Here is a 24,906-nt window from a genome sequence, read left to right as displayed (position 1 = left end):
AAAGGGCAGTGGTTGCTTTGAGGAAGGACATGTCTTTGGGGCTCTGAGGTATGCTCTTATTTTGAAACTCACAAAATGAGGCCCCAATTGGTCTATTTGATGAAAAAGCAGCTGCCTTCTGTGGTGATATGTTTCTCTAGTTGCTCTACCGAATTTGCCGCAAGCTGCTAAGTTCTCTTTCTTAGGAGGTCTACATTTAACAAAATTTTGTACTTGACAAAAGATTAAAGGATGTCTCGTAAATGATACTGTACAAAACAGTGTGTACAGACATGGTTTCGATAAGTCCTTCGTATGTCGTTTGAAAACAACTAGCACTGGAGCGTTGATTGTTTGTGCTGTAATTGGAGAATAACGTGCTATGTTTATCAAGCTGCCTGCGTCTATCCATGACGGTGTCAATCCAGGCACTGTCTGCTGTGAGCGACCAAGAAGCAAATAGGCAAAAAAAAGAACTTCAGAAAAAGGCACAAAGGCTTTTAAAAACCAGCCAGCTTTTTTACTTTTTATGTTCCGTTATGGAAGGTGACATCATGCTTGCGTGGTGTACATGCTTGTAGCATGATGAATACACTGGAGAAATTGAGCCCTGGTTTGTTGTCGTATCTGTCTGGCAACCTGGACTGCGCCGTTGTCATTATCATACTTTTCATGTGGAATGGAGAGAGGAGGCCTTCATTCCAGGCCGCTGATGGTATCAGCGAGTCGCTGACGGAACTGAAAGTTCTAGCGTAAGAGCAAACATGAACCGGGCATCTCAGCCTTCTTTGGAGGGGCAATTCTCCTTTTGCATCTCCTGTGGATATAATGTGTTGTGATAATACTGTTCTAAATTAATAAACTGTTCTAACGGGCAGCCGCAGTTTATTTCTTTATGTCTCTGTCTGGTCACTGCAGACCTCCCCAGGAATCAGTGTTTGTTTTCATCATATTTGATTATTTCAGAATATATTAAGTCATTTAGTCTTGATTATTTCCCATGTGCATATTCCATGTTGAAGTGAACCTTAAGTCAAGTACGATATTGTAATAAATACCTTGGTGATATATACCCCACTGATATAATACAGAGGAATCTTTTGTCCAAAACATGAAAATTAAATGTAACAATTGTACTTATTGTTTTTGTAGCATAATTATAGTTGGTAATTAATGGTTGATAGAGAACAATAAATACCCAAAGCATTCCCAAAGATTTACAACGCATCAGGATTTGACATAAACAATAATACACATGAGTATGAAATACTGTGTCTGATTATAAATGTAGCGCAGTAAATGCTTATAAAAGTGTATGCGTCACTCTTGCCTTTGATGGAGTTCCATAGAGGAACTCCCTTGACCTTACAGTAAATTGTGGCGTTTCATGTGGATGGCAGTTTAACCACAGATGCTTTCCAGTGCCTCTCTGGACTGATTGGGCTCATTTGTAAACAAAACCCAAGAGATAAAGAGCACTTTGTGGTGAGGAACACCCAGCTTGCTGAAATCTCACTAAATTTATAGCATTGTGCTGCACTAAGGTTGCTTTTAATAATAATTTCATGTTTTATCTGGATTCATTCCAGAGTGGTATTAGCATTGACTACATATTAAGCTACATTACTGTTTCATATCGAAACCATCAACATGTTTTGGGCATGTATACTGTATTTATGTGAAAATTCAATAACATCACCTTTACACGGCTATGTGTGACTGCATACCTGCCATAACATTCAATTTAACACATTATATTATTCTTTCTATATGTTTAAATGTAAGCCCTGAACAAGAACTAATAAAACACAGGTGGTATTTTTACATTCGGTTTGGTTTGTTTTTGCTATCAAACTTTGGCAAAACTGAATGAAGAGAATGACTACTACAAAGTGTGCATGTGTGTGTGTGTGTGTGTGTGTGTGTGTGTGTAGGTATGAGCGTGTGAGCATGTGTGTACCGTACGCATATGCCTGAATGAACCCACATTTTGTGAGTCAGAATCGCTCTGTGGGGGAATTTTTCTGTATGATTAACAGGAGTATAGGGCCAGCGAGAGTATGCAGTCAGCCTGGCTTTTAAAACTCGGGGGGTGCTCTGCCATTATGTGTCGGGCATCAACAAGCACACTCCAGCAAATAAAGTCTCCAAGCGTGTTTGGCACTGGCGCTCTCTCCGTTGAGCTGCTGTGGGGGACAGTGAGGAGGAGGGCCAGGGTTAGTGTTCAGTGAGGTGTTGTTATATTACTGCAGATGGGGGTGGTGTAGAGCAGTGGGGGGCGGGGGTGTCACAGTAGTATGTTGCTTAAACCACAGACACATTTGCCACAGACCTCAGGTTTTGTGTCTGTGGGCATGTTGAATTGCAGTATGCTGGGTCATCATTGCCGGAGGAATGGGGGGTGGGGGTTTGCACAGACCCATGCCTGCGTTTGGTGAACTGCCCAGAGTGAGGATGCGCTTCGGTTTGTGATGATAAATGGAAAAAGAATCATCCAGGGATTTTAAATAATGACTTTCTGGTAGGGGATCCCTTTTCATTCCTGGCTCATGACATTATGCGTTTGTACTTATAATGAGCATTACAGCAACCTGAAACTCAGTTTCACATGAGTTCAAGCGTGCACAAATGCTCTTACTCAACATTTTCACAGCAGCGCTACTCCATTCTGCATCACCGATCCGGGAGGAAGGCTGCTTTCTCCTGAGCGAGCCTCTCGGTGCTGAGCTGTTATTTTCTGCATCGCATAAACACATGGTACCGGCAGGGTCTCACCCCCTTCCCCACAAACAGGAGTCCAATTTCGTGCGCTAAGGAGAAAGTGTGTTTGTGTGTAGTAGGGTGGGTGCCTCCATGGATGTGTATGTGTGTGTGTGTGTGGGTGTGTTTGTGTACATACGTGTGTGTGCGTGCGTGCGTGCATGTGTGCGTGCGTGCGTGTGTCTGTGCGCATGCGTGTGCATAGTGTTGTTGTTGATTCTGGGTAATCAGATACTGGTGAAGAGGATTTTTATTTATATATAATATATCTTAAGGGAGCAATAGAAATGTGGAAATGTCCTGTCTGGGCTTGGAACCCACAACATTAAAGCTCTGACTGATACTCTAGAAACATGTCATGGTGTTAAAGAACTCCCATCTGTAGCCAAAAAATGTAACAACTGCTTTACCCATGAACACTGTTGTGTTCATGGCCTGAATTTATTTTAGTAAATATAAAGTTGTACAGATGAATAGTATATAAATATAATCAGTGTAAGACACCTTAGATAAGGGTAATCTAGTAACATAAATAAGGGTCTTCAGATCACAAAGAAGAGGGTTGTCATGTGATGTAGCAGAGGTTATAAAACACCTCTCAGCTTTAAGCCTGGGCCTAAATCCAAACTCCAGCCTACGGCCTCCCTCAGCTGCTTCGCTCTGTTTTCCTGGTGTCACGAGAAAAAAATCACATTCTTCTGTCTTCTTACGGGGTTGTGTTTGTCACAGACGGGGGCTGGGGTAACGTATGCGCCCTGCGTGTCAGTCCTCCCCATCGAGGTATCGATCACACGCCACGGCCCAGGCTTGGGTCAGCGTCTGTCTGTGGGGTCGGGTTCCAGCTTAATTATATAACGCGTCCAGTTACTGATTCAGTTCAACAGCGCGGAGGTTGGGTTCCACGCCTCTGTCACTTCCCTCCGTACCGAGGGGGGCGTTGATGGCTGTGGCTCTGTGTCTCTTCGCTGTGATGAATTTAGGAAATAAGCAGCGGGATTTAGCTTTGGCGCGGCGCCCTGCCTGCTCCGCGGCTCTCACTTTGTTCAGACACGACCGGGCGGTCGGATCGCGGTCCGCGTCGGGTAACGTTAGCTCCGCGCACGGCGTTCAGCCGGGCCCCGGGGCGTCTGAGCGGATCCAAGGCGGGATGACTGTCAGCCCACCGCCTCTGATGGCAGTGCTCTGCAGGCCGTGTGCCAGGTGGAACAGTGGGTCAATATCAGACTCTCGTTCCGCCGTGGATACTGCGGAGTTTTATTTACGTGTCAGATCCAGCAGCTCTTGAGTGAGGCCAGGAGAGCCTGAAGCTGCAGAGCGCAGCCGTGGCGTGCGTCGAGCTGTGCTCTGGGGGCCTGAGTTTGCTCAGCGCCTTATCGGCCTCTGCGCTCTCCCGTGTTGTGTCTGCCCCGACCGGGCGCCCCCTTCCTCCTCCTCTCCCTGGCCGATCTTTATCACTCCCGGGAAAATGAGGGTCCCGCTGTGGGCTGTGCCCCGCTACCAAAACATCCCTCGCCCCGCTCCTCCCGGGCCGGCGCTCTGGGCCGTGTCGGCTTTCTCCAGGAAGCGCTAATCCGTGTTTCCCAGAGCCTCTGCCTGCGCGGATCGCGGGAGGTCCCCCGGCCAGGAGACCGGAGACGTTGCCCCGGCTGTCTTTGTGTGATGGAGCTGACCTGTGCGCACCCCCTCCCCCCCCCCAACTTCCCCTCCAGTCGCTGACCCGGGACAGGGCTGGTTCTAATGAGAGGACCAGGGATGAGGAGCTGGGGGTCCTGTCCTCTTCCCTCCACACGGCACCTCCTGGTCCACTGTGAGAGTCTTAAAGGGAACCTAGACCTGTCCATTAGAAGAATTTATTATCATAATCTATGAACGTCCTGTGAAAATGTCATACTGGGTATAAATATGTAATATTTAATATATTTGCACTACATAATATATTAAAATAAACCTTAGCCAGGTCCTGTCAGCACTTTTCCTCAGTTTTATTTACACACGGATATTTTTTTAAGAACACCATTACAAGGTGGCTGGTAGTGCACTTCGCGTCTGTCAAATAAATGTAATGCAATGTAGTGGTTTGGGCTCATCATCAGAGCATCATCTGATCGAATCCTGGTGCTCTGACTTATTATGGAAGGGCTTTAGTTGACGCCTTGTGCTATCAGTAGGTAGTGTGTTAACACTGGCAATTGCTCTGAAAGACTTAAGATTTCTTTCTCCCACATGCCTCTCTCTGTGCCAACTGTGTCACCAGTCGTACCTGTTGTAGCTTGCCTGCCACAAGCCATTATGCACATTGTGCTTCTTCCATCTAAAATGCACAACAGCCCACTCAGAATCAGATTTACCCAGAAGAAGAGTCTTTATGACTTTATCTGTCTGTATCCACTCTCCATCTCTCCATCAGTTCCAAGGAACCAAGGAGGGAAACCGAGCTTGTCCAAAAACAAGACTCAACCAGGGAACGCCCACTCTCCAATCCTCAACTGTAATTTTTACTGTATTCCCTGACAACTGCTCAGTATTGAAAATATTCTGCAGCCTTGTCCCCTGACAGGAGATTCTTATCTTAGCAGAAGTTATACTGTAAAGTAAAGTATGGCAAATGTAAAGTATGTAAAGTATGGCAAATAATTTGCATATTGTCCATTTTTTCTAACTCTCTCTGTCTCTGTCTCTCTCTCTCTCTCTTTCTCTCCTCTAGGCGGGGGAAGAAACACAGCATCGTTCTGCGTACTCAGTTGTCTGTCAGAGTCCACGCCTGCATCGGTGAGTTCAGTGGTGCTGTACCATCTGGCCTTTAGCACCGCGGGTGAACATGTCTCAGAGGTGTGGGAAAGACGCCGGGGTCATTAATCAATGGCTCGCTGTCTCAGGGCATCGCTGTGCCAGCAGTGCTACATATTTCAAAACACACACACACACACACCATAAAGCACAAAACAACTGAGTTGTAAGGTCAAATAAAAATCAGTTCGCCGGTTGGTTATGTTCCAGATTATTTCTGGAAACGGCAGGGCTTTTGCCTTATGCAGAGTGCAGTTTTTGTGAAGTATATCTCTGTGTTCAAATCTTGCCAATTTTCCATTGCCTCCACATGCTCTGTGACTTTGAAATGATTAAATAGTCAGAACGTTGGGTGGGAATGTGAAGAGGCTGTCATGTGGGTAGATTGGAGCCCTCTTTGCCTCTCCCCAGCTCTGTTTTAATATGGGCGACAATTGATTTGTCGATCAATAAAAAATAGCCTGTAACAAGTGGATACCAAAATGGTGTTGAGCACACACGCACATGCTTACAAATGCACACACATGCGTACGCTCACATGCACTAGCGCTCACATGCATACATACGCATATGAAGGATGCACATGCGTACGCTCACATGCACACATACGCATATGAAGGATGCACATGCGTACGCTCACATGCACACATACGCATATGAAGGATGCACATGCGTACGCTCACATGCACACATATGCATATGAAGGATGCACATGCGTACGCTCACATGCCACATATGCATTTGGAAGATCCTGGTCACTGCCATCATGCACACATGCGGACTTGAAAGATAATGTCAACGTTGGTGGCAATGTGACACAGGGCTGTGAAGGAGCCCTTGCTCTCCCATGCCAATATGGGACAGGATGCGAAAATAAATAGCCTGCAAGGTGCCAAAGCTCCAGATGCACACCACATGTACAGATGCACACATGCGTACGCTCACATGCACTCGCGCTCACGTGCCCACACACATATGAAGGATGCACATGCATACGCTCACATGCACACACACGCATATGAAGGATGCACATGCGTACGCTCACGTGCACTCACACTCACGTGCACACACGCATATGAAGGATGCCAGAACTGTGCCTGTGTGGACCTGACTTACCACCCTGTCGCTGCTTTGTTACCTTCTCCTTGTTTTTCTTGTGGTTAGTCCCAAGTTTCAGTTTGCAGATGTGGAGAATGCTCTCCATGAATGTGGGGAAAGGAAAGATGTCTGCCAACATCTGTGAGGGCAGGTGTTTACCCTGCGTTCAGCAAACAGCTGTGTATTACTGAAAAAATGTTAGTTTTTTGGAAGAGTTTTTTGTGGAGGTTCGATAGTAAAGCCTCACTTTCAAAACATATTGCGAAAGCCCTGAAATAATGCTCCACATGAATAAATTATTTTCTTAAAGTTAAGGACAAACAGCTGAATCAGTTTGATTGAATGCCCCTCTGAGCCTTGTGTGTGTGTCTGTGTGCATGCGTGCACACATGCATGTAAGTGTGCCTGCGTCTGCATGCGTGTGTGTGTATGTGTGCGTGCGTATGTGTGAGTGTGTGTGCTAAGCGTTTTATCAGACAGGCCTACAGCTGGGCCCCAATGTGTGCAGTTGGTCTGGAGTCAGGCCTGGGTCGCTCTACGGGGTGCAGCTAAAGTCCAGCCAGCTAGGTGATCTCAGATCAGCAAAGGATTGTCCTGATAATCCTGCAGGGGAAATGACCCTTAACTTTATTCCTGGACGGATGGATGGATGACTTTGAAACGGACACAAACCTAACATAAAGGTTCAACATTCAAACATTTCTGTTCTTTTTGCACAGCATTTTTAGCCTTCTAGAGTTAGCGATGAGTAGGTGAAGCAGGGTTGGTTGAATTCCTGGGACTGCAGGCTAGAGCAGGGTGTTATGGTACTGTAGAGCACACTGACGCACACGTGGCTGAGACCATCTCTGGGCCTGCGGAGTTCTTCAAGAGGAAAAAAAAAAATAACTTGTGGGCTGTTAAAGCCATTAAGCCCTGAGCTCCCAGACTTTTAATTTGCCCTTTTTTGTCAGCGTTATTCATTTTGGAAAGTACACCAAGGAGACTGAATCACCATAAGAGATAACCAGGGATCGCAAATCTAAGTCGGCCGCTCAACTCTCCCTCTTCTTTCGTCACTCTTAGGCATATATTCATGTATTCTCTCTTGCTGGGACATTCTGTGAGCTTTGTGGTTCATTGCATTATTGCATCGATCTGTCCACAACAGTGGCTGTCACATGTCTCGTGATGTCACAATGTGATTGGAAACAAAAAAAGAAAAATTCCAGATCTGTCATATCAAGAAGCAACTGCGTCTTTCTGACTCTCTAAGTATTTCGCCTGTACCCAATCACAGAAGGGGGCACAAAGTTAGGCTTCCTCTGTGACTCAGATGCCAGCTGTAGAGCGGGGATTATCTGATGGCTGGCATATGGTGAGGCACGCTTCTGTTCGAGTGTTGAGTTCTGCTCCTGACCTGCTCAGTCCTGCCCAGTCTGCCACGCCCGTCTGCGGGGATGGATGCTTCACTCGGCCCGCTCTCTGAGGAGTGAGGGGCCCGGGCCACTTCACACTGAGTCTGAGGAAGGCGTATCAGGCCATGGCTGTGCTGTTTATTACAGTTCTAATGCCCTCCAGGCACCCACTTAACTGCTGTTAATAGCAGAATCACATTTTCTGCCTTTGTATTGAGTGGGACACTAAAAGTGATGGCAATCTACATCTCAGTTTTCAGCTCCTTCTCTTTCAGTCTCTCTCTCTCTCTAGCTCTCTCTCTCCTTCACACCTTCTCCATCTCTCCCCGTCTCTCTTCCCCCTCTCATATCTCTCTCTCTCTCATTCCTCGCCTTCCTTTCTGGGGGTCTCCTTCCAGGCATGGTCAGCATTCTCAGTCACAGTGATAGCGGTGCTATTTCTGGAGCCCCGGCAGGCTGGCCTGATCTGAGATCAGTGGCAGAGAGCGCTGGAAACAGGGCTCCGCCCCCCACGCCAGCCCTCCGGCTGGGCTAGGGCTTACCGGCCCCTGGGGGCAGGAGACAGATGAGCTGCTGTAAGTGGATGATGATCCCCCCACCCCCCACCCTCCATATGCTGACAGCCACCTGTTTCCCCTCTCTGAGTCCTGCGCGACGGTGAACCCGTGTGATTGGCCAGAGCGGTCAGCCCTCTCTCAGTCCTGCGCCCTCTTCCTCATCCTAATGCCGTGTGACTGCGAGATTTCTGCACTCATTTACATCCCATGTGCCCTGGTGCTAGAGAAGCTATACCCAGCACTTAAGTCTTGTTATGCTTTTTATGCAGGGAGAAAAATTATAGCATTTTTTAGCTGGCAGAAATGTATCCACAAATATAAGGACAAAGCGCAAGCACAAACAAGAAATCATAGACCCTTCATCATTTCCAGATCCTGTTGGAAGGTTCACAGACAGTAAAAAGGTTATTTAAAGGACAGAGTAATATATGTGGAGCATTGCTGTACCAGTCACATCCACCGGAGATTCAATCAAGATTTTTTAGAAGCGAGTAAAAGGAACACTTCCTGTCTGTTGTTCCTCCGCAGTTCACAAACCGATTATTACCAAGGCAGTAGTACTGCTTTAGCCAACATGATTTCAAAACTCATCTAAATTTCCAAATCTCAGATTTTGGTATCCCCTAATTAAGCTAGTCTAGCTGCACAGTGTAAGAAAGCATCTCCTATTCCCCGTGCAACATGTCTCAGCAGTGCTGGATGGACAAGAGGTCCAAGAGGAAAAAAAAGCCTCACGCGGTTACATATCTGAATAGTTTGAAGACTGTTAGAGTTTCCACTGGTGCTCAGCATTCTCAAGTCTTATATTTCAGGGCAGTGCAAATGCTGTTTAAATGTATTTAATTTCTGTACTAAATTTAGAGTCAGGTAATTGCTCTTTTTGCATTTAGAAGCTGCTATTATTACCCCAGTTTTCTTAATTCCTTATCGGACTGCTTTTAGCTCTCCATGAAAGCCGTTAAAGATAAAGATTTATCCTGACTGCAGGGAAAGAGGACGGGTCACAAGTCTGATGTTTCCACAGCGTTTCCTCAATGTTTCTTTGAGACTGATCTGACGTATTTAGGTTAAGCCTGACCACTTAGTTTAAAACAAGGAAGCTGTTAACAGGTACCACTGCCCCTGTCATGCTAATCCATTTAGAAGACTGCACTCCACGACTCCATGCAGGTTCTGGCCCATGCTGCTTTGTGGCCAGTGGTCTTCAGCCTAAGCTTTCCTCCTGTTATCTCTATGGTGCACATAGCAATTAGACTACCCCACCAAAACTAAAGTTGGACAGCTCAGTTTGTACAGATTAAAATACAAAAATACTTTCTTGCCTCTGAGATGGGGAATGTTTAGTGTCATTATATTGATAACTGCTGAACCCAGTCTTTTAGGAAAAGAAATGAAGGATGGCAATATAGTACCTACTGTATGAGATTTCCACAGAGCTACAAGCCGTAGATTCACAACAATAAATCCAGACAATCTGTTATGGCCCGAGCACATCAAGTAGACTTCCAATGCAGTGACTCGCTACACATGTGTGCCATTAATCCGTGTGTTTAATGGGGCTGACCCGAGCAGAAAGAGTGAGGACAGAGCTGATTTACAGTGATGTGGCAGAGGATGTCACCGAAGCTTATAAACACATTTTCATCTGGTTTCAAAAGTAGGCTGCGAAAGGGCGGGAATAAATGCAGCTGTTTAACATCTTCTCTGCTGTTGTTTACGTACATTCAGTGCGTGTATTCCTATTCCTGTAAGCCCCCATAAACAGGACTGATGAACTGGTTGAAGTCCTATATGTAATCTCTCTCATTTTGAACACTTCAGTGGGGAACCTCAATGCATTTTTGTGGACGTTTTAGCAGCACACGCTGCATACGGTGCCTTTAGGTTGCCGTGCCATATAGGGAAAACACTCCTGTTCGTCATATGCCGCATGTGGAGGCCTTCTGCCACTAGAGCTTGTTTTAAACTATGGCTTTTTAGAGGTTCTAATCTAGGTGCCTTAATCATAGTCGTTAGCACTCCCAGACAACATTGGCCAAACAGTTAGCCTCCTGCAGGACCCCAAGTAAGCTGCAAAATGGAGAGCTGGGACAGATCGTCAGGGAGAGTGCATTTCTTTTAGCGGACAAGCTAATGGTTTGTTAAACAGCACTTTGCAGTCCCATCTTCTCGACGCTGTGATTCGTTGTAATCAGCGGGTCTGTGAGTTTGGCTGCACCTTGTCAAGAAGAGGCCTGGCTGGTGATTAATCTCAGCAATGGGGGAAGTGTGGTCCCATTACCCAAAAACCTGTTTACCGCCATTAACCTCCAGAACTAATGACCCACAATCAATTTGGAGCATTGAAAATAAATATGAGGTAATTCACTGTATAAACAATGGGAGTGTGTGTTCACAATGTGCTCTAAAAGCATGCAGAGGAAAAGCGTGAGCCATGTGTGCTTTTTACTATGTCCATTGGCCTCACAACCTTTGCAGTTACCAGAACCAGTGCTTCCTTTGTAGTCCTGCCGATTCTGGGAACTGTAGTGTGGTCATGAGCTTAATAAAGACACTTTTTTTTCTTGGATTAGTGCCCTCGGTGTTGGAATTTCTTTAAACGGTTTTGTTTCTGATCAACATCGTCACGCAGCCTGTGATAAAAAAATAAAGCCCACAAAGAAAAATGCAAATAAAAAATACAACAGATAGTGTTGCCGCTGTGGTCAACAGTGGGATCAGACAGGGTCAATTAAAATGTAGACTTGTCAGTGCTGCTTCCTTCCATCCTTTATAGTTCTATGAAACATGTCCCCAGTGTCACGGCAGTGCTGCCAGTGCTGATTTGTTAGCTGTGAAATTTTCACTCATGAATATTCACGATAAGGTAGATCCGGACTTTTGCAATCAACAATGGCAGAGACAGACTTTTCAATGTCAAGGCCGCAGTGCTCGATGCCTGGTGGCTCATCCTACTAATATGCTGGGTTCCAGTGAGTGAATGCACCCCATGGCCTGGTTTCATGTTCATGCTATTGCTGACTGTAGGTGGTTGTACCAAAAGTCCTCAGATACAATAACTGCACAGCCCAGCTAGCAGATTGCAGAGTGGTAGCGTGCTAATGTGCTTACTTCACAATTCATAGCAAGCATTGCCTCACTGTGGACCTTGGCTTGCAGTTACAGGTGGGCTTAAAAGCACCACCTATTGCCCAGAAAATCAATTGGGAAAGTATTCAGTTTATAGAGTGTTTATAAATCAGGCTTTCAACAAGTGTTGACCTGGGGTTCACCCGATGTGTCCAACCAGGCACTTTCCAGGGGTTCATATCAAGAAAATGTTCATTATTGTTTAATATTTAAAGTAAAATAAGTAGGTATATTTATATAATTATGTGAAATGAACTACTGATAAGTTTTTACTAATATATCCCTGTGGAATAATTCTCTTTGAAAGATTTTCCATCTTCATTTTTTATCTTTCAGTGCCTGCTGCACTCAGATGTAATGTATGTAACATATATAATACAATACTATCAACATACTGTATTATGATGGATAATGCTGGTGACATTTTATGTCTCAGTTTATTTGACTAAAGACTTACTCAGGTTTAGTCTAAATAAACAATTCCCTAACCTACAATTTAGTGCTATTCCTGTTCTAATCGTTCTAGGAAAGGCCAATTTGTTTGGACAGGTCTTTGTTTTGGGGATATGTATTCACATCTATTAGTAAGGGACATGAAAACCCTAAAAGCAGAACATAAAATTGAAGCAAAACCAGGATATTTGAATGCATACTGTCTTTGCTTTTTCTCCGCCTGTAAGAACTGCAGGGTTTGATTTAATTGCTTGTGACAACGTGACCCCATCCCTCACTGAAAAAACACGGCTGCTGTAGAAATCATGGAAAACAACAGCAATTCTACATCTCTTTCTGCTCTCACGCTCTCCCTTTCCTGTAACCTGATGGACTCTCTGTTGAGCTTTAATGGAATCATCCCTGTTTGCTGTACAATGCAATAGGCTGCGGTCTGCTGAGTCGGAATTATTATGTTACTTTCTGTCCCTCAACGTTTCAGTCATAACTCAAAAGTATAGTCACATGTCACCGAAGAGATGCCATGTACGGCACTGTAGGCATATTTAAGGAACGGCCTGTAAGTCAAGATGTTTGAAGTGGTGAAAGAATAATGAGAGCGCAAATCATACATGGCAAGATGTCAGACAGTGGTATCATTTTATGAAGAGCTGCTGTGCATACTGCTTGAGGATCTGTGCGCCTCTAGCTTAGATTTGCTAGATTTACTCGTTGGTAGGAAGTCTGACATATGTCTCCACATGCTTTGTTGAAGTTGTCGTTTTTTGGCCTACGGTTCTCAAGTGGAAACGTCTGTCTCGAGAAAAGGATATTGCTAGCCATAAATTCCTACTAATTCCTCATGCCTTTCCAAGTTGTGAATGACATATGAAAAACATCCACAATACAGTTTGAGCTGAGAATATTCTCTCCCGGTGAAAGGGTGAAGTCTAAAGTAGATGCAAACGTCCAACTTCCTCTTGCAGATGCGCGTTCCTTTACTTCCAGATATATTTTATGCTTCCCTCTCTGGACTGTGTTGAATTTATTGCTGATAAGAACTTTGATTACCCCACTCTTCAGCCATAAATTCATGTGTGTATTAGAATCGCACTGGCTTCGCAACAGAGGCACTGCAATTTTAGTACAGTATACGTCCTTTGAGAATCAGAAATGAGATATTCAGATTGCAGGGCTTGTTTCTCGAGTTGAAATGTGGCATGTTTCTTTTCCGAACTTTCCTTTTGGAAGTGTCCCGTTTTAGCTGCCCTGTCATATCTTCTCTTATATTTACGCTGTGCTGTGTTTGCCTGTCTTGTCAGCGCTATAAATAAGAAATGCAGAGTCTCCTTCAGGATCAGCCATTTGTCCTGGCGAGAATCCGTCTTTTCCATTTGCAAAGACGGCACCTTGCCCAGGCTCCGAGACTAGCACACGCAAACACGCGTAGACAGTACAGACACGGACACATATGCACAAATACTCAATCCTTTCGCATAACAACTATGACGCAGATGCACATACACACATTCATATGTGCACATATTTTCTCCAGAATTTTAAGCACATAAAATGTGGTTGTGGGTCACTGCACCACTAAGGAATACTGGTTAATCGTCACTGTGTTTCCTTTAGATTTAGAATTTCACTATTGAACTTTTTTTTACTCTAGAAAAGCAATCTATGTTATTCTTGTGTCTCATGTGAAATTTCTTATAAACCATATCGGTACCTCTTTCAAAGACAAAGTATAACCGTGACACCTTGGATACCGCACTTTTTATTTTTCAGAGGGAATCTCTGTTTCTTTCCTTCCATACCCCAGCCTGTGAGATCTGACTGTGCATATCACTTGCACGGGAGCATTTTGCTCTGCCCTACGCTCCCCCAGATTGGTCTACACGGCATGACTCAATATCCTCGTGTCAGCAAATCAAGTCAGATCTGAACTCACACTGCAACCTCCAGCCAGACACAAATACGGAAGGCCTCTGCCCCCCCCCTCGTAATTGAAAACTTCATGTAATGGGTTGCCCGTGGGGCACAGGAGGATCGAATCGCCCGGCCTCTCATCTCCGTCGCTCGAGTCGAAGAGCCCAAATGGGATCAGAGAGTTAAAGTCACACTGCGCTTCCAAGCCAAACATCAGCGTGCCAGAGAGGGAAATTCCAGGCAAACACACCAGGCAGAGAAGAAAGAGGTTTCTGCACCAAATCTACACTGATGGTTTAATGGTGTATGTGTGTGTGTGTGTGTGTGCCTTAGAGCAGACAGGGTGTATCTGATGCTATCGGTATTATATAGCCTTCAGCAGTGTGTCTCCATTCTGCAGCCCTGACAAACAAGGGATTAATATGTCTTAGGTTACAACACTGATTCCATTTCAGCACTGTACCTGCTATTTAAATACACTTCATGTAGTTTAATAGAGGAATCAGTTCAGCTCAAAGTAATAACATGTATTTAAAGGTCAGGGAAGGCTTTTCATAAAAAGTAAGGTCTGTAGGTCACCTGTCAGTTATTGGTTGACCATATATTGCCAATTCACACTTGAAATAAATGAGATTTTCTGTAGTTTCACCCGCTGATGGTCTTGTTCTAGATTGTCTGCAAAGGGGAGTTACAGCACGCGAGGTTGGTTTTGGCTCTAAATCTTGGAACGTGATTGGTGCAAGCAAGTTTTAGGTTGACTTGTATTGCTAACTCTGAGTGTATATTCACCTACACAAGATTATTGTTTTGTTAAAAGCAACTAACCATTCATTAATGCGGTTTTCTGTAAAATCATAAATGAACCCAGTGGAATGAGTTTGGTTGGCCTTAACACGCCTACTCACAAGGCTTGGTGTGTCCAACACAACACTGCCCCTGGGTTCAATTTTCACTTTGAACCAATGTGGGTGTCTTGTAGCCGCGAGAAAACGATCTGTCCATAAGGGCTACTAAACTCAAAAATCTCCAGAATATTATCACAAAAAAAATTAAATACCATAAATGGACACAAAAACATGTTTTATAAAGGGTTATTTTGTATTTTATTTGTAAGTTGTAAGACCATAAATCATATCCACATGTATTCCTGGCAACAGTTTCCCCTTTGCAGGGGCTAGAACGCCAAAACACTGACAGGCACCGTTCCACAGGCTATCATTCATTTGTAGCTGTTTGCCAAATTAAAGAATGTCACAAAAGAGTGTTGTGAGGCTTTTGTTTAAATTCTAATTCTTGTTACTAACATTTCCCCTTGGCTATTTTCATTTTGGAAAAAAAATACTACTGCTGTGAAGTTCATTTTTTTTTTGTAATACAGCTATACTTAATGTCATCAGCAAGCTTTGTCTTAAGCATTATCTGGTTATAAGATCTCTGTATTTCATTCTTAATAACATTTACACTGTAGTAGTCTTATTCAGATGTAATGGTATTATTAGCTTGGCTGATATTTGCATAAATATTTGCTATAATTACTAAGACACAAGTGCATGCGCGAGTGTGTGTCATACAGGGGTTCTGAAAATTGGGGGGTTGGACCTTCAGAATCTTCAAATATAATGTATACAACAATGAACAATCATAATGCCGACAGTATATATTTTAACAAGGTTAACTTATCAATGAAATACTTCTTACACAGTAAAATGTCCAGTGTTAATTCAACTCTTAACAGATAGCGATTGGTCCCACATTCCGGAGTTAACACTGGACATTTTACTGTGCACAATAGATCTAAGATCTCATGAATTATTTCCTTCATATGGACAGAACAAAACGACATGTGCTTTAGCTTTCTTATTCTTAATTAAGAGGGACTAAGGAGCAACAGTTAAACGCCTTGACTGAGCTCTTCTAGCTGCCTGGATTTTAGTGCACTGTATATCATCCCTTCAGTTTAACTTATGCGGTTCTCTTTTATTTAACTACTTTCTTCTGACCCGTCTGACCTGGGGTGGATCTATTGAAAACAATGCGGCTGCTAGCATGAATTGTGGCTTAGTGGATGCAGTATTAGCCTATTGAAATGTAGCCTACTTCATGAACTTTTAATTTGTCAGAGGATATTAAAATAGCGTGTTCTCTGAACAAAGCACATTCAAATGTAGACTAACTGCTCGATGTGGGAGAATACACTACGTTAACTAAATTCATAAACTAATATGCTGCAGTGGCAGACAGACATTGTCTGCATTGCAAGGTAATGCTACATCTCAGATATCATGCACTTAGTTAACTGGCAAAAATAAAACCTTGCCTACATATATAATTGAGATGATGATCAACAATTGGGGGATCCACCTTTTCTTTTCCTCACTAGTAAAACTGGAAAAATGCAACAAAATGTAAATGAGTGAAAATATTAAAAATATTCATTTATGAATAATCATTTCATTTAATATAAAAGTTCATAATAGAAAACATACATGCACATGCACAAACACACACACGTATGCACACATGCACGCACGCACACCCACCCATGCACGCACGCGCGCGTACACGCACACACGTACACCCGCACACACACACACACACAGTCCATTTATTAACAGTCATCTGTTTCTCATTGTAGGCTCCCCCCTCACCCCCCCCTCCCTCCACCGTTGTAAAGAAAAGAGAATAACCCCATGCTGGCCGGCGCAGGTATTTTTAGCTCGGTTTGCACATAGGAGGATGGGGCTGTGACATGAGTCTGTGGTAACCTGACTCCCCGGCCAGCTCTGCACCACTGAGTGTGTGTGTGGGGCTTCGCTCCCTTACTCTCCCCAGCAGGACCATTGCACACAACCTATAGATTACAGTCAGTCAGTGCTGCTCTGTGCCGCATTGTCAACGACCCTGGTGAGCGAGCTGCTCTTCTCACCGGCCCTGAGCACACACAGTGAGCCGGTTTTGGCCTGAATGTCAGACTGGTTTCTCTCTTGGAGCTGGAAAACAAGTCTCCTGAGTCAAATTGCTGCCTGTCATTCCATTGTTAAACGAATATTTACTTACAGCATTTACGTTCTCAGGAAAACCACCAGCAGGGCTCAAAGAGGATATTCACAGTTGTAATTTATTATTGTTTAGAAATTCTGTGCTGGTCTCATTGAACTTTAACATGGTGAAAACGTGCTAAGGGAGTACTGAAGTCTAAAGTCAAGTTGGCTAGATATAGAAAGGTTTTTCTGTGTTATTTCATGATGAAACAATTGCATTACACATTAAAAATGCATTAAGTTTTTAGATAGAATGTCAAATGTATAGCAATGTTGAAAGCTGTTTTTAACATCCTGGCTTTATTACCACTTCAATCATTTACATTTTTATTCATTTTTAGATTTCTACAGAACGTAACCACAACCCGAAAAAACAACCAAAAAAACCTTTTTGCCCATTAGTCGACAGCTATTAGCTATTAAGGTTGGTGGCAGCTTAGATGATAAAAAATAATGTGAAGCATTTCATAATGTCAGTTCCCCTTAAAAGTGTGTTTGCTTCTCATCTGGAGGCTCAGAAAATAATAGATTTAGGGCTGCTTTGTTTCCTTACCCTTTTCGGGGTACTCTGGGCAGGCCTTGTCTGGAACAAATCTCCAAATTGAAATCTAGCCTCGTGCTTATGGTTTGAAAGTTACTGACTGTGTGATTCATGCTTAGCGATGGACCGCAAATCCATAGAACCCACCGATGGCAAGTGAGGTCACACTGCTGCAGCGCGATGAAACAGTATCTGCCGCGGGACAGGGGAGCCGCTGGAGCCATCATGGCGTGCATTTCCCTGTTAGGCGAGGACTCTCGGGCTGGTGTGAATTGTTGCGGGGCTGGAAACCCTTGTAAAGGGACACAGGTGTGGACAAACGCACAGCAGCTGGCTCGCCGCTCGGGGGGAAACGGCCCTAAAAAAAGAAGGCGGGCAGTCGTCGATGTTGTTGTTTCAGAGCCCTTCACCTTTTTAGGGTCTTGTGGGCTGCCGTCCTGTGTTTATTTTGGATCTCTGTAAGAGGAGAAACAAGAGGGGTTTGAATTTCATGTGCCGCTGCATTCGCCTGTTCTTGTATGTGTCCTGAAGAAGCCTTGTGGCACCATTGGTCATGCCATCGAACACCATGTTGAGTCATAAACATGGGAGCCACAGAGAAAGTAACAGCATTCATGTCAACTTACATCAATGGAATACTGGCACCAATAAAGGAAAATAAATATTTCTGTGCTTTATTTATGGCAAAAATTCTGTTGAAGGTCTATGGGGAGAAAGGGGGTATAGTTCTGTAGAATGCTGTTATATATAGGAATGATATTATAAATAAGGCAATCTGATTCCAGATTACAGATCACCAGGCAGTGGGATGATGTGATATGATTTCTTTTTCTTGAAGGTCAGCTACTTCCTGTGTGTATCCCAGTGGTACTCAAGTGAACAGAATCTTATTCTTCCTGTCAGACAGTGCTGGCTCCAGGAGAAAAAAAAAAGGTTTTCTCCCACCCATGCAATGACCTGTTTGCTTCTCATTCGCCCAGCTCGGTTTGATGTCTGTCACATCTCTTGCTGATTTTTCCCCATTTATCACTCAACCCCTGAACCTTCCTCAGAATGCCTGGAGTTATGCAGTTCTGCTTCGTCATGTGACAACAGATCTATAGTAGCTGAACTTCCACAGAAAGACCTTGTCAGAGTCGCAGTGCTGTGGGACCAGCCCAGGCAAGCGAGAACCCAAAACCATTGGGAAATTGTCTGTGTTTTGTGAGGTTAGATGAAACAAAACAATTACCATGAACACTCGGCATATGCCTCAGTCTCATATACACACACAGTCTCATATAAAAAAATACTTTGTAATAATGCTTTATTTTACAGAGTATGTACATAAAATGAACCCCTTGTGAACCCCTTCATGTCTTTTGACAGAAGGCATGAGCGGGTAGAGTGGAGGCCTTGGGGCACAGTGGGCAGCTGTGGCACGGCTGGCCTACGCACAGTAGCACCCGACCTCTCCGACCCCTGCACGCCGTCCCCCAGATTCTCGCCCCTGGATGTGTGCCAGATCCCGATGCGCCTTTCCGAATTCCTCGGCCAGCGCTCCGTCCCCTCCCCTCCCCTCCCCGCTGCCCCCCCCCCCCCCGCCCCCGCCGGCCCCCACTGTTCTGCTCTCTGCTCGGCTTTGATGCCGGGGCCTCAGGTTTTCTCCACTTCGTTTCGTCCCCTCTGTCTGCTGGCTGAATTCATGGGGTGAATTATGAACACTGCGCAGAGTCCTACTGGCACATTTTTCATTATCCCAGGCAGCCCGTGAGCGGAGACGGTGGGTTACGTTGCTCACCGCCTCTTTCTTAAACAATGCTCAGCTCTGTTGTCCTAACGGATGCGCCGGACCCCGGGCAGCACATAACCATATGCTCTTATGCAGCTGCGATACACTCTTTCTGTTGCATTACCGCTTTTCTGGGGGGAATAGGGCTGGATTCACATGGCGGTGCCAAAGAGTTGATTTCGCTGACTTCATCGGTGGAGCTGCCATGCAATTTTATTCGCGTTGAAGCTGATGTGCAACAGTTTGGTTGGACGTTTTTGTTGTCGATGAAACATGCCTGTGAGAATTAGTAATGATGTCGTGTTCTGTGCACAGCCCACAAGTTCCACATGCAGCAGTTATTTGTGGCAGTAGTGCAATTCATTTACACCTACACGAGTGAAGGGCAAGTGAAGGTTCTGTGGAGACATTCTGTGATCTGTACTTTGTCGCTATTCATACTTTAGCGTCTATATCATATTCTAACATACTGTGTGATATATTGGAGCTTGGAATCAGAATCAGTTTTCTCTTGCAAGGACACCAAGTGCAGTATTTAAAAATGAGCCTCTGGGAATGATCGTAGTCATGGCCTGATGTAGAATGCCATGGCTGACTGCTCAGTACTACTCGTCTAACGGCTCATACTCTCCAGACTGTAGTACTGTGTGAGTGTGTGTGTGTGTGTGAAAGGGATGCAGAGAGAAGTGGGAGCCTTTGGGATTTTAAATATATTGATCTCTTTTTGGGATGTAATAGCATAATGCTTATTTTTAGATGCATTTTTGGCTCATTTTTTGATGAAGAATCCCCCCTCCCCCAAGATGGCTAGGACAGGCCAAGACTACAGGTTTCTAGCTCTCACTTTGGCAATTAGAACCTTTGTACTGTTCATTCATGTAATTGCAGCATTTAGGTCACTGTATAGGCTACCTTTTATTTTCCCTGAAAACTGAGACATATCCCACCATCCCCCAGTCCTGAGGCCTGCAGCATTATCATGTGGATCTTTGTCACCGAGTAAAGTCCTTTTAAAAGGTCCTGATTAAAATAAAAGTGTCAGGTCCCTTGAGACCCCGCCCCCAGCCCACCCACGCTTTTGAAGCTGTCCACAATGCTGTCTGTACGGGCTAAGATCGAGGAACCTTTGTTAAGAGTTTCAAAAAAACCTTTGTTTTGCGTTTCAAAGAAGGAGAGGAGCAGGATCATGGGTTTAAAAAGAGGAGAGGCCCCCAGTCTCTCTGTGAACACCAGCCAAGGAGCACATTTAATCAATGGCGCAGTTGCCCTGTTTCAGCTTCAGTCTTTGAAAGGAGACTGGGTGTCGGTCACATGAGAAGTGATGAATTTCACTCCTTGGTCGGGCACTTATATCCACAATGCCAGAGTCAACCAAGCGCCTAAAACCACTGCGACATTTTACAACAGCTCTATAGTGAAAGCTCCGCCATTGCTCGCCACCTGGACTATAGGCAGACTCATAAAGCACTGAACACTAGTAAATCTTTCATCATTGGAATATAAGAGCATTTATTGATCCTCTTTGTATATGGCAACATGCGTCTGTTGTAAGCCTCAGTTGGTGTGTCTGCCATGGTTCTGCCATTTCCACTGAGGATGTGCTCTGTTGTAGTGTGTCTCTTGTATGGTGAGCTTGGGAATTAAACCACAAACAGTGAAAAGAGCTGGAATCTCTTTAATCTTCATTAATGTAGGCGCCCACAAGGCTTTAATCTGTCTCATTGAATTCAGTGTTAAAGACGCCATGGTGCAAGTACTGCACTTATATCTCAGGCAACAGCAGGACAGTACTGATGCACTTACGTACTGTGGAGCAAGTGAGAGCGAGTTCGAGAGAGTGGTTATTCAAGTGATCTTTATATAGGCAAGCAACAGTAAGCTGATTACCTTTACTGTAGGTGGTTGAGGCAGGAAAGAAGAACAAAAGTGCACTCAGGCCCTGATTGTTGTGTTATTATAGCTGATTGGTCCATTTCATTGTTGGTCTCTGGCCAATCACTGCATTATTGTCCTGCCCAGCTTGTCCCTGTATCCCCCTCATGGCTCCAGCAGGCCATCATACAAGCAGAACCTGTTTAGCTTTTTCTGCTCTCTTCATTCATCCTCTGCATTATCTGCTGTGTTTAGATGTCAGCATGGCTCTCAGCAATGTACACACACACACACACTCTTACATAACACATATAATGTATTTACATTCAGTCTTTTGGGTCCTACCCCAAGGTTTGTGTGTGTGTGTGTGTGTGTGTGTGTATGTATTTATGTTTATTGAATATGTATCAGGATTTTGTGCTCAGATATTAATACAGCAGATATCTTAATGTGCTATAAAATGTGAAAAATTCTCCAGATAGACATTCAGCAGGATTGGGGCGATGACTCAGTGTTGGCATGACGTAAAAATGGTAGAAGGACATAATTCAGAAATATCTGTCAAGAGAAGTCTGGTGTCTGGATTCATATTACATCACCTTGTATCACTGTTTGACTTATCATTTACTCACCAGGCCACACCTTGAAGGACTTACCTTAGGAAGTTCACAAGTTCAAATGCCAGTGTAGAGAAGCCCACAATCAATGGAGTGAAAGTAAACATGAGTCTGAGTTACAGGCATGAAGATCCACACATGCACATCCACAGGTGACATGAGTAAGTCAGGGAGGTTTTTGCTGTTTGATGGCTGAATATTAGGAGACTCTACCGACTGGAAATGGCTGGGTGATCTCTCAAGTGCTCATTACAAATGAGAGACGTGCCCATTGAATCCTGACAGATTTAGTTATCAACAATGGGTTCCTTGCTCTCCCGTTTGTGTTAACTGTCTAAGACAGGGGGCTGCTGACCCCCTCAGGCGCTTGTTCGCGTACTTGACTTAAATATCCTGATGCAACTCAACCCTTTGTTTAAATGAAAGTGATACATAAAGAGCAGGTTGCTGTTAGATTTGGTCAGTTATGCGTAGGCTTCTTATGGTGTGTTCAGTATCTATTGTGAATGATCCTTGTTTAGTAGCATATTCTCTCATTGTGTTTGCTACTTCCCTGCCTTATCTGCTTGGCTTCTGATACTTCACTTCACTGCTGTGTGGTGCAGTCCTGTTTCAGGCTTTTGTTTTTTTCTGTTCTGTGAAGATATGTCAGTCCTGCCGGGAATGGAGAGGTGGAACTTCTCAAAATGTGTCCTCTCTCCGTGTCATCGGTCAGTGAGGTGACAGGTGACCTTACATTCCCATGTGTCAGCTGTTTCAGTGGCAACAGGAGTCCCTAAAATAGCTCTGTGAGAAACATCCTGCCATTCGCTGTTATCCGGGGCCTCTCGCCCTCCCTGATTGGAGGAAGCACTCTTGAAACTCCCGTAGGACACGTGTTGATGTTGCGCTACTGTGCTGCCCTCCAGGAGAATGTTGTACTGAGATTTTGCTGTTCATTTGGAGATACATGATACATTGCATCATAGGACCAAATCTAAACTGAGCCATCCAGGTTCTATGGGCTGTGTGCTCTCACTGGGATGGGAACACCCCTGTGTTCAGCTCCTTCGTCAAAAGCCGCTGTAGTAAATCTGCTGAACCCCAGTGTGGCATCTGGTAACCACTCAGCTGTAATCAGTTGTGTCTTCTGAGGGTTCTGAGTGTTTTGAGTGTTTATAACTCAGTTGCTGTGCTTTTTGGTTTCCACCATAAGAGTAGATATCAGGACTCAGGGTCCAACCGAGAATGACCAGGATGATGGAGTACGAAGTGCATTTTCTGAAGTGAACTTTTGTTTGTGAACCCTGTAAGAGCTTGGGATTACTCTGCTACCCCAGTGCCTCCACAGGCTCCACCCCCCTTCTCTGCTGAGGTCAGAGGGGTCAAATTCAGGCATGATGAAATTGAGAAGAGGCTGCGGGAGCGATTATCTTTCCTTTCAGCTCCCAGTTATTGCGCTCTCTCACATGGAGGAATGCTCTTTGATTCAAACCCAACAGTAAAACGGGTGACTCTTGTGACTGACACAAAGTCTAACACGGGGGAATATGTTCATTTAACTGCCACTGTTATTCATCAAATATATTGTCACCAAGCCCCCTCAAATGCATTCATCCCACAGGCTTGCACACAGATCTGAAGATTTAACACAGTTCTGTATGTGAAACACACGTGCTCTATGTATGTGAAACACGGTTCTGTATATGAAATAGAGTTGTGTATATGAAACACAGTTGTGTGGAAGATCTGTAGACCCTGGTTGCTTTGATCTCTGTGGCCTTGCTGGACCGGGCAGGGTCAGTGTTCTGAGGGGCCTGCGGGAGAAAGGGGGCGTGCTGGAGATGAAAGCAGGGCGGATGGGGGCTGCCCCAGAGGGGCTGTGGGAGCGGGGCACTCTCGCCTTTGTCCCGCAAACCGCAGAGATGTGCCGTCTCTTCAGACGCGACCCACGGAGGTTCCTCTGTGACTGGGGCAGGGGGGTTCTGCTGTCATCAGGGTGATTTATAGAGCAGGAGAACAATCCCAGCTCCTGTAAGCCACAGAGTGTGCACGTTGGAGGGCACCCCCCCTCCTCTCAGCACCCTCAGCATCTCTGCTCCTCCCCTCTTTCTGTTCCACTGCCCGAGCATAGCTGTGCTGGAAGACCTGTGTAGGGTTGCGCTTCTATTTTGCATTGCATCACATTACGGTATACAAGGGGACTTGTGCAACGTAGAAAATGCAGATTATCAATTTATTATCCCTCTGGACGTTTTCTGGAACTATTCAGGGTAAGGGTACTGCAGCTGTGCCACTCCATGAAATGGTACTTGCAACCTCCATATTACAAGTCCAGCCCCCTAACTACTATTCCACTCTGCTGCCTCTTTTGTGATGGAGTCATGGTGACCAAGTATACAGGTATACTTGGGTTAATACGCATCCTGTCAATATGGACACGTATTTGTTTATCTATTTAAATGCCCTGTTTGGAGATATTAGAGGTACACTTAAGGGGCAGAGAAGCACCGAAATAAGGGGATACTATTGCTAGGCTTTGGAAACCTAGCCTGTTGCATTCCAGCTAAGGCTTTGCAGTGAATACAAATCAAAAGCTCACAACCATCTGCTAATCGCAAATCATGAAACATGCTACAGCTCGTGGTGAAGAGTCATGTTCCCTTATTGCTAAATGCCATGTCTTGGCAGATATATTGACTGGTCGGCTACTAAAGATAAGATGACAAGTGAGATGCACGTGTTCTTGCGTGACACAGCTTTAAAAAGGGACTTTCTCGCTGGAAAGTAACTTAAGTTATTGTGCTTTAATGTGATTTTTGATACAATGACATAGTAGTAAAGAATTTGCCTTTATTTTATTAAGTTTTTGCTTTTAACAGTTTTACCACATGCAGGCTATTTGTGTGGGAGGCAGTGATGCCGTTTTCTATATCAGGTATATGAGAGTAGAATTTTTTAAAATGAAGGGAATCAACCGATATTTGTCAGATGCGATGAGTGGTTGTATAACG

The 24,906-nt window shown here is 44.6% G+C and overlaps 1 protein-coding gene across 8 annotated transcripts in view; it reads left to right on the top strand.

Annotated features, from left to right (window-relative positions):
- fhod3b (formin homology 2 domain containing 3b) overlaps positions 1-24,906 on the top strand; it is a 168,219-nt gene that overhangs the window by 17,014 nt on the left and 126,299 nt on the right. For all 8 annotated transcript variants that reach the window (XM_064347897.1, XM_064347880.1, XM_064347886.1 and 5 more), the window contains exon 3: positions 5,444-5,508. In XM_064347897.1, coding sequence (XP_064203967.1) covers positions 5,444-5,508 — 65 coding nt within the window. The remainder of the gene's footprint in view (positions 1-5,443; positions 5,509-24,906) is intronic.

The sequence above is a fragment of the Anguilla rostrata genome, chromosome 1 (genome assembly GCF_018555375.3).
Source record: "Anguilla rostrata isolate EN2019 chromosome 1, ASM1855537v3, whole genome shotgun sequence".
NCBI lineage: Eukaryota > Metazoa > Chordata > Actinopteri > Anguilliformes > Anguillidae > Anguilla > Anguilla rostrata.
Note: the sequence above shows the minus strand (reverse complement) of the source record. Positions and strands in the feature narration are given on the sequence as shown.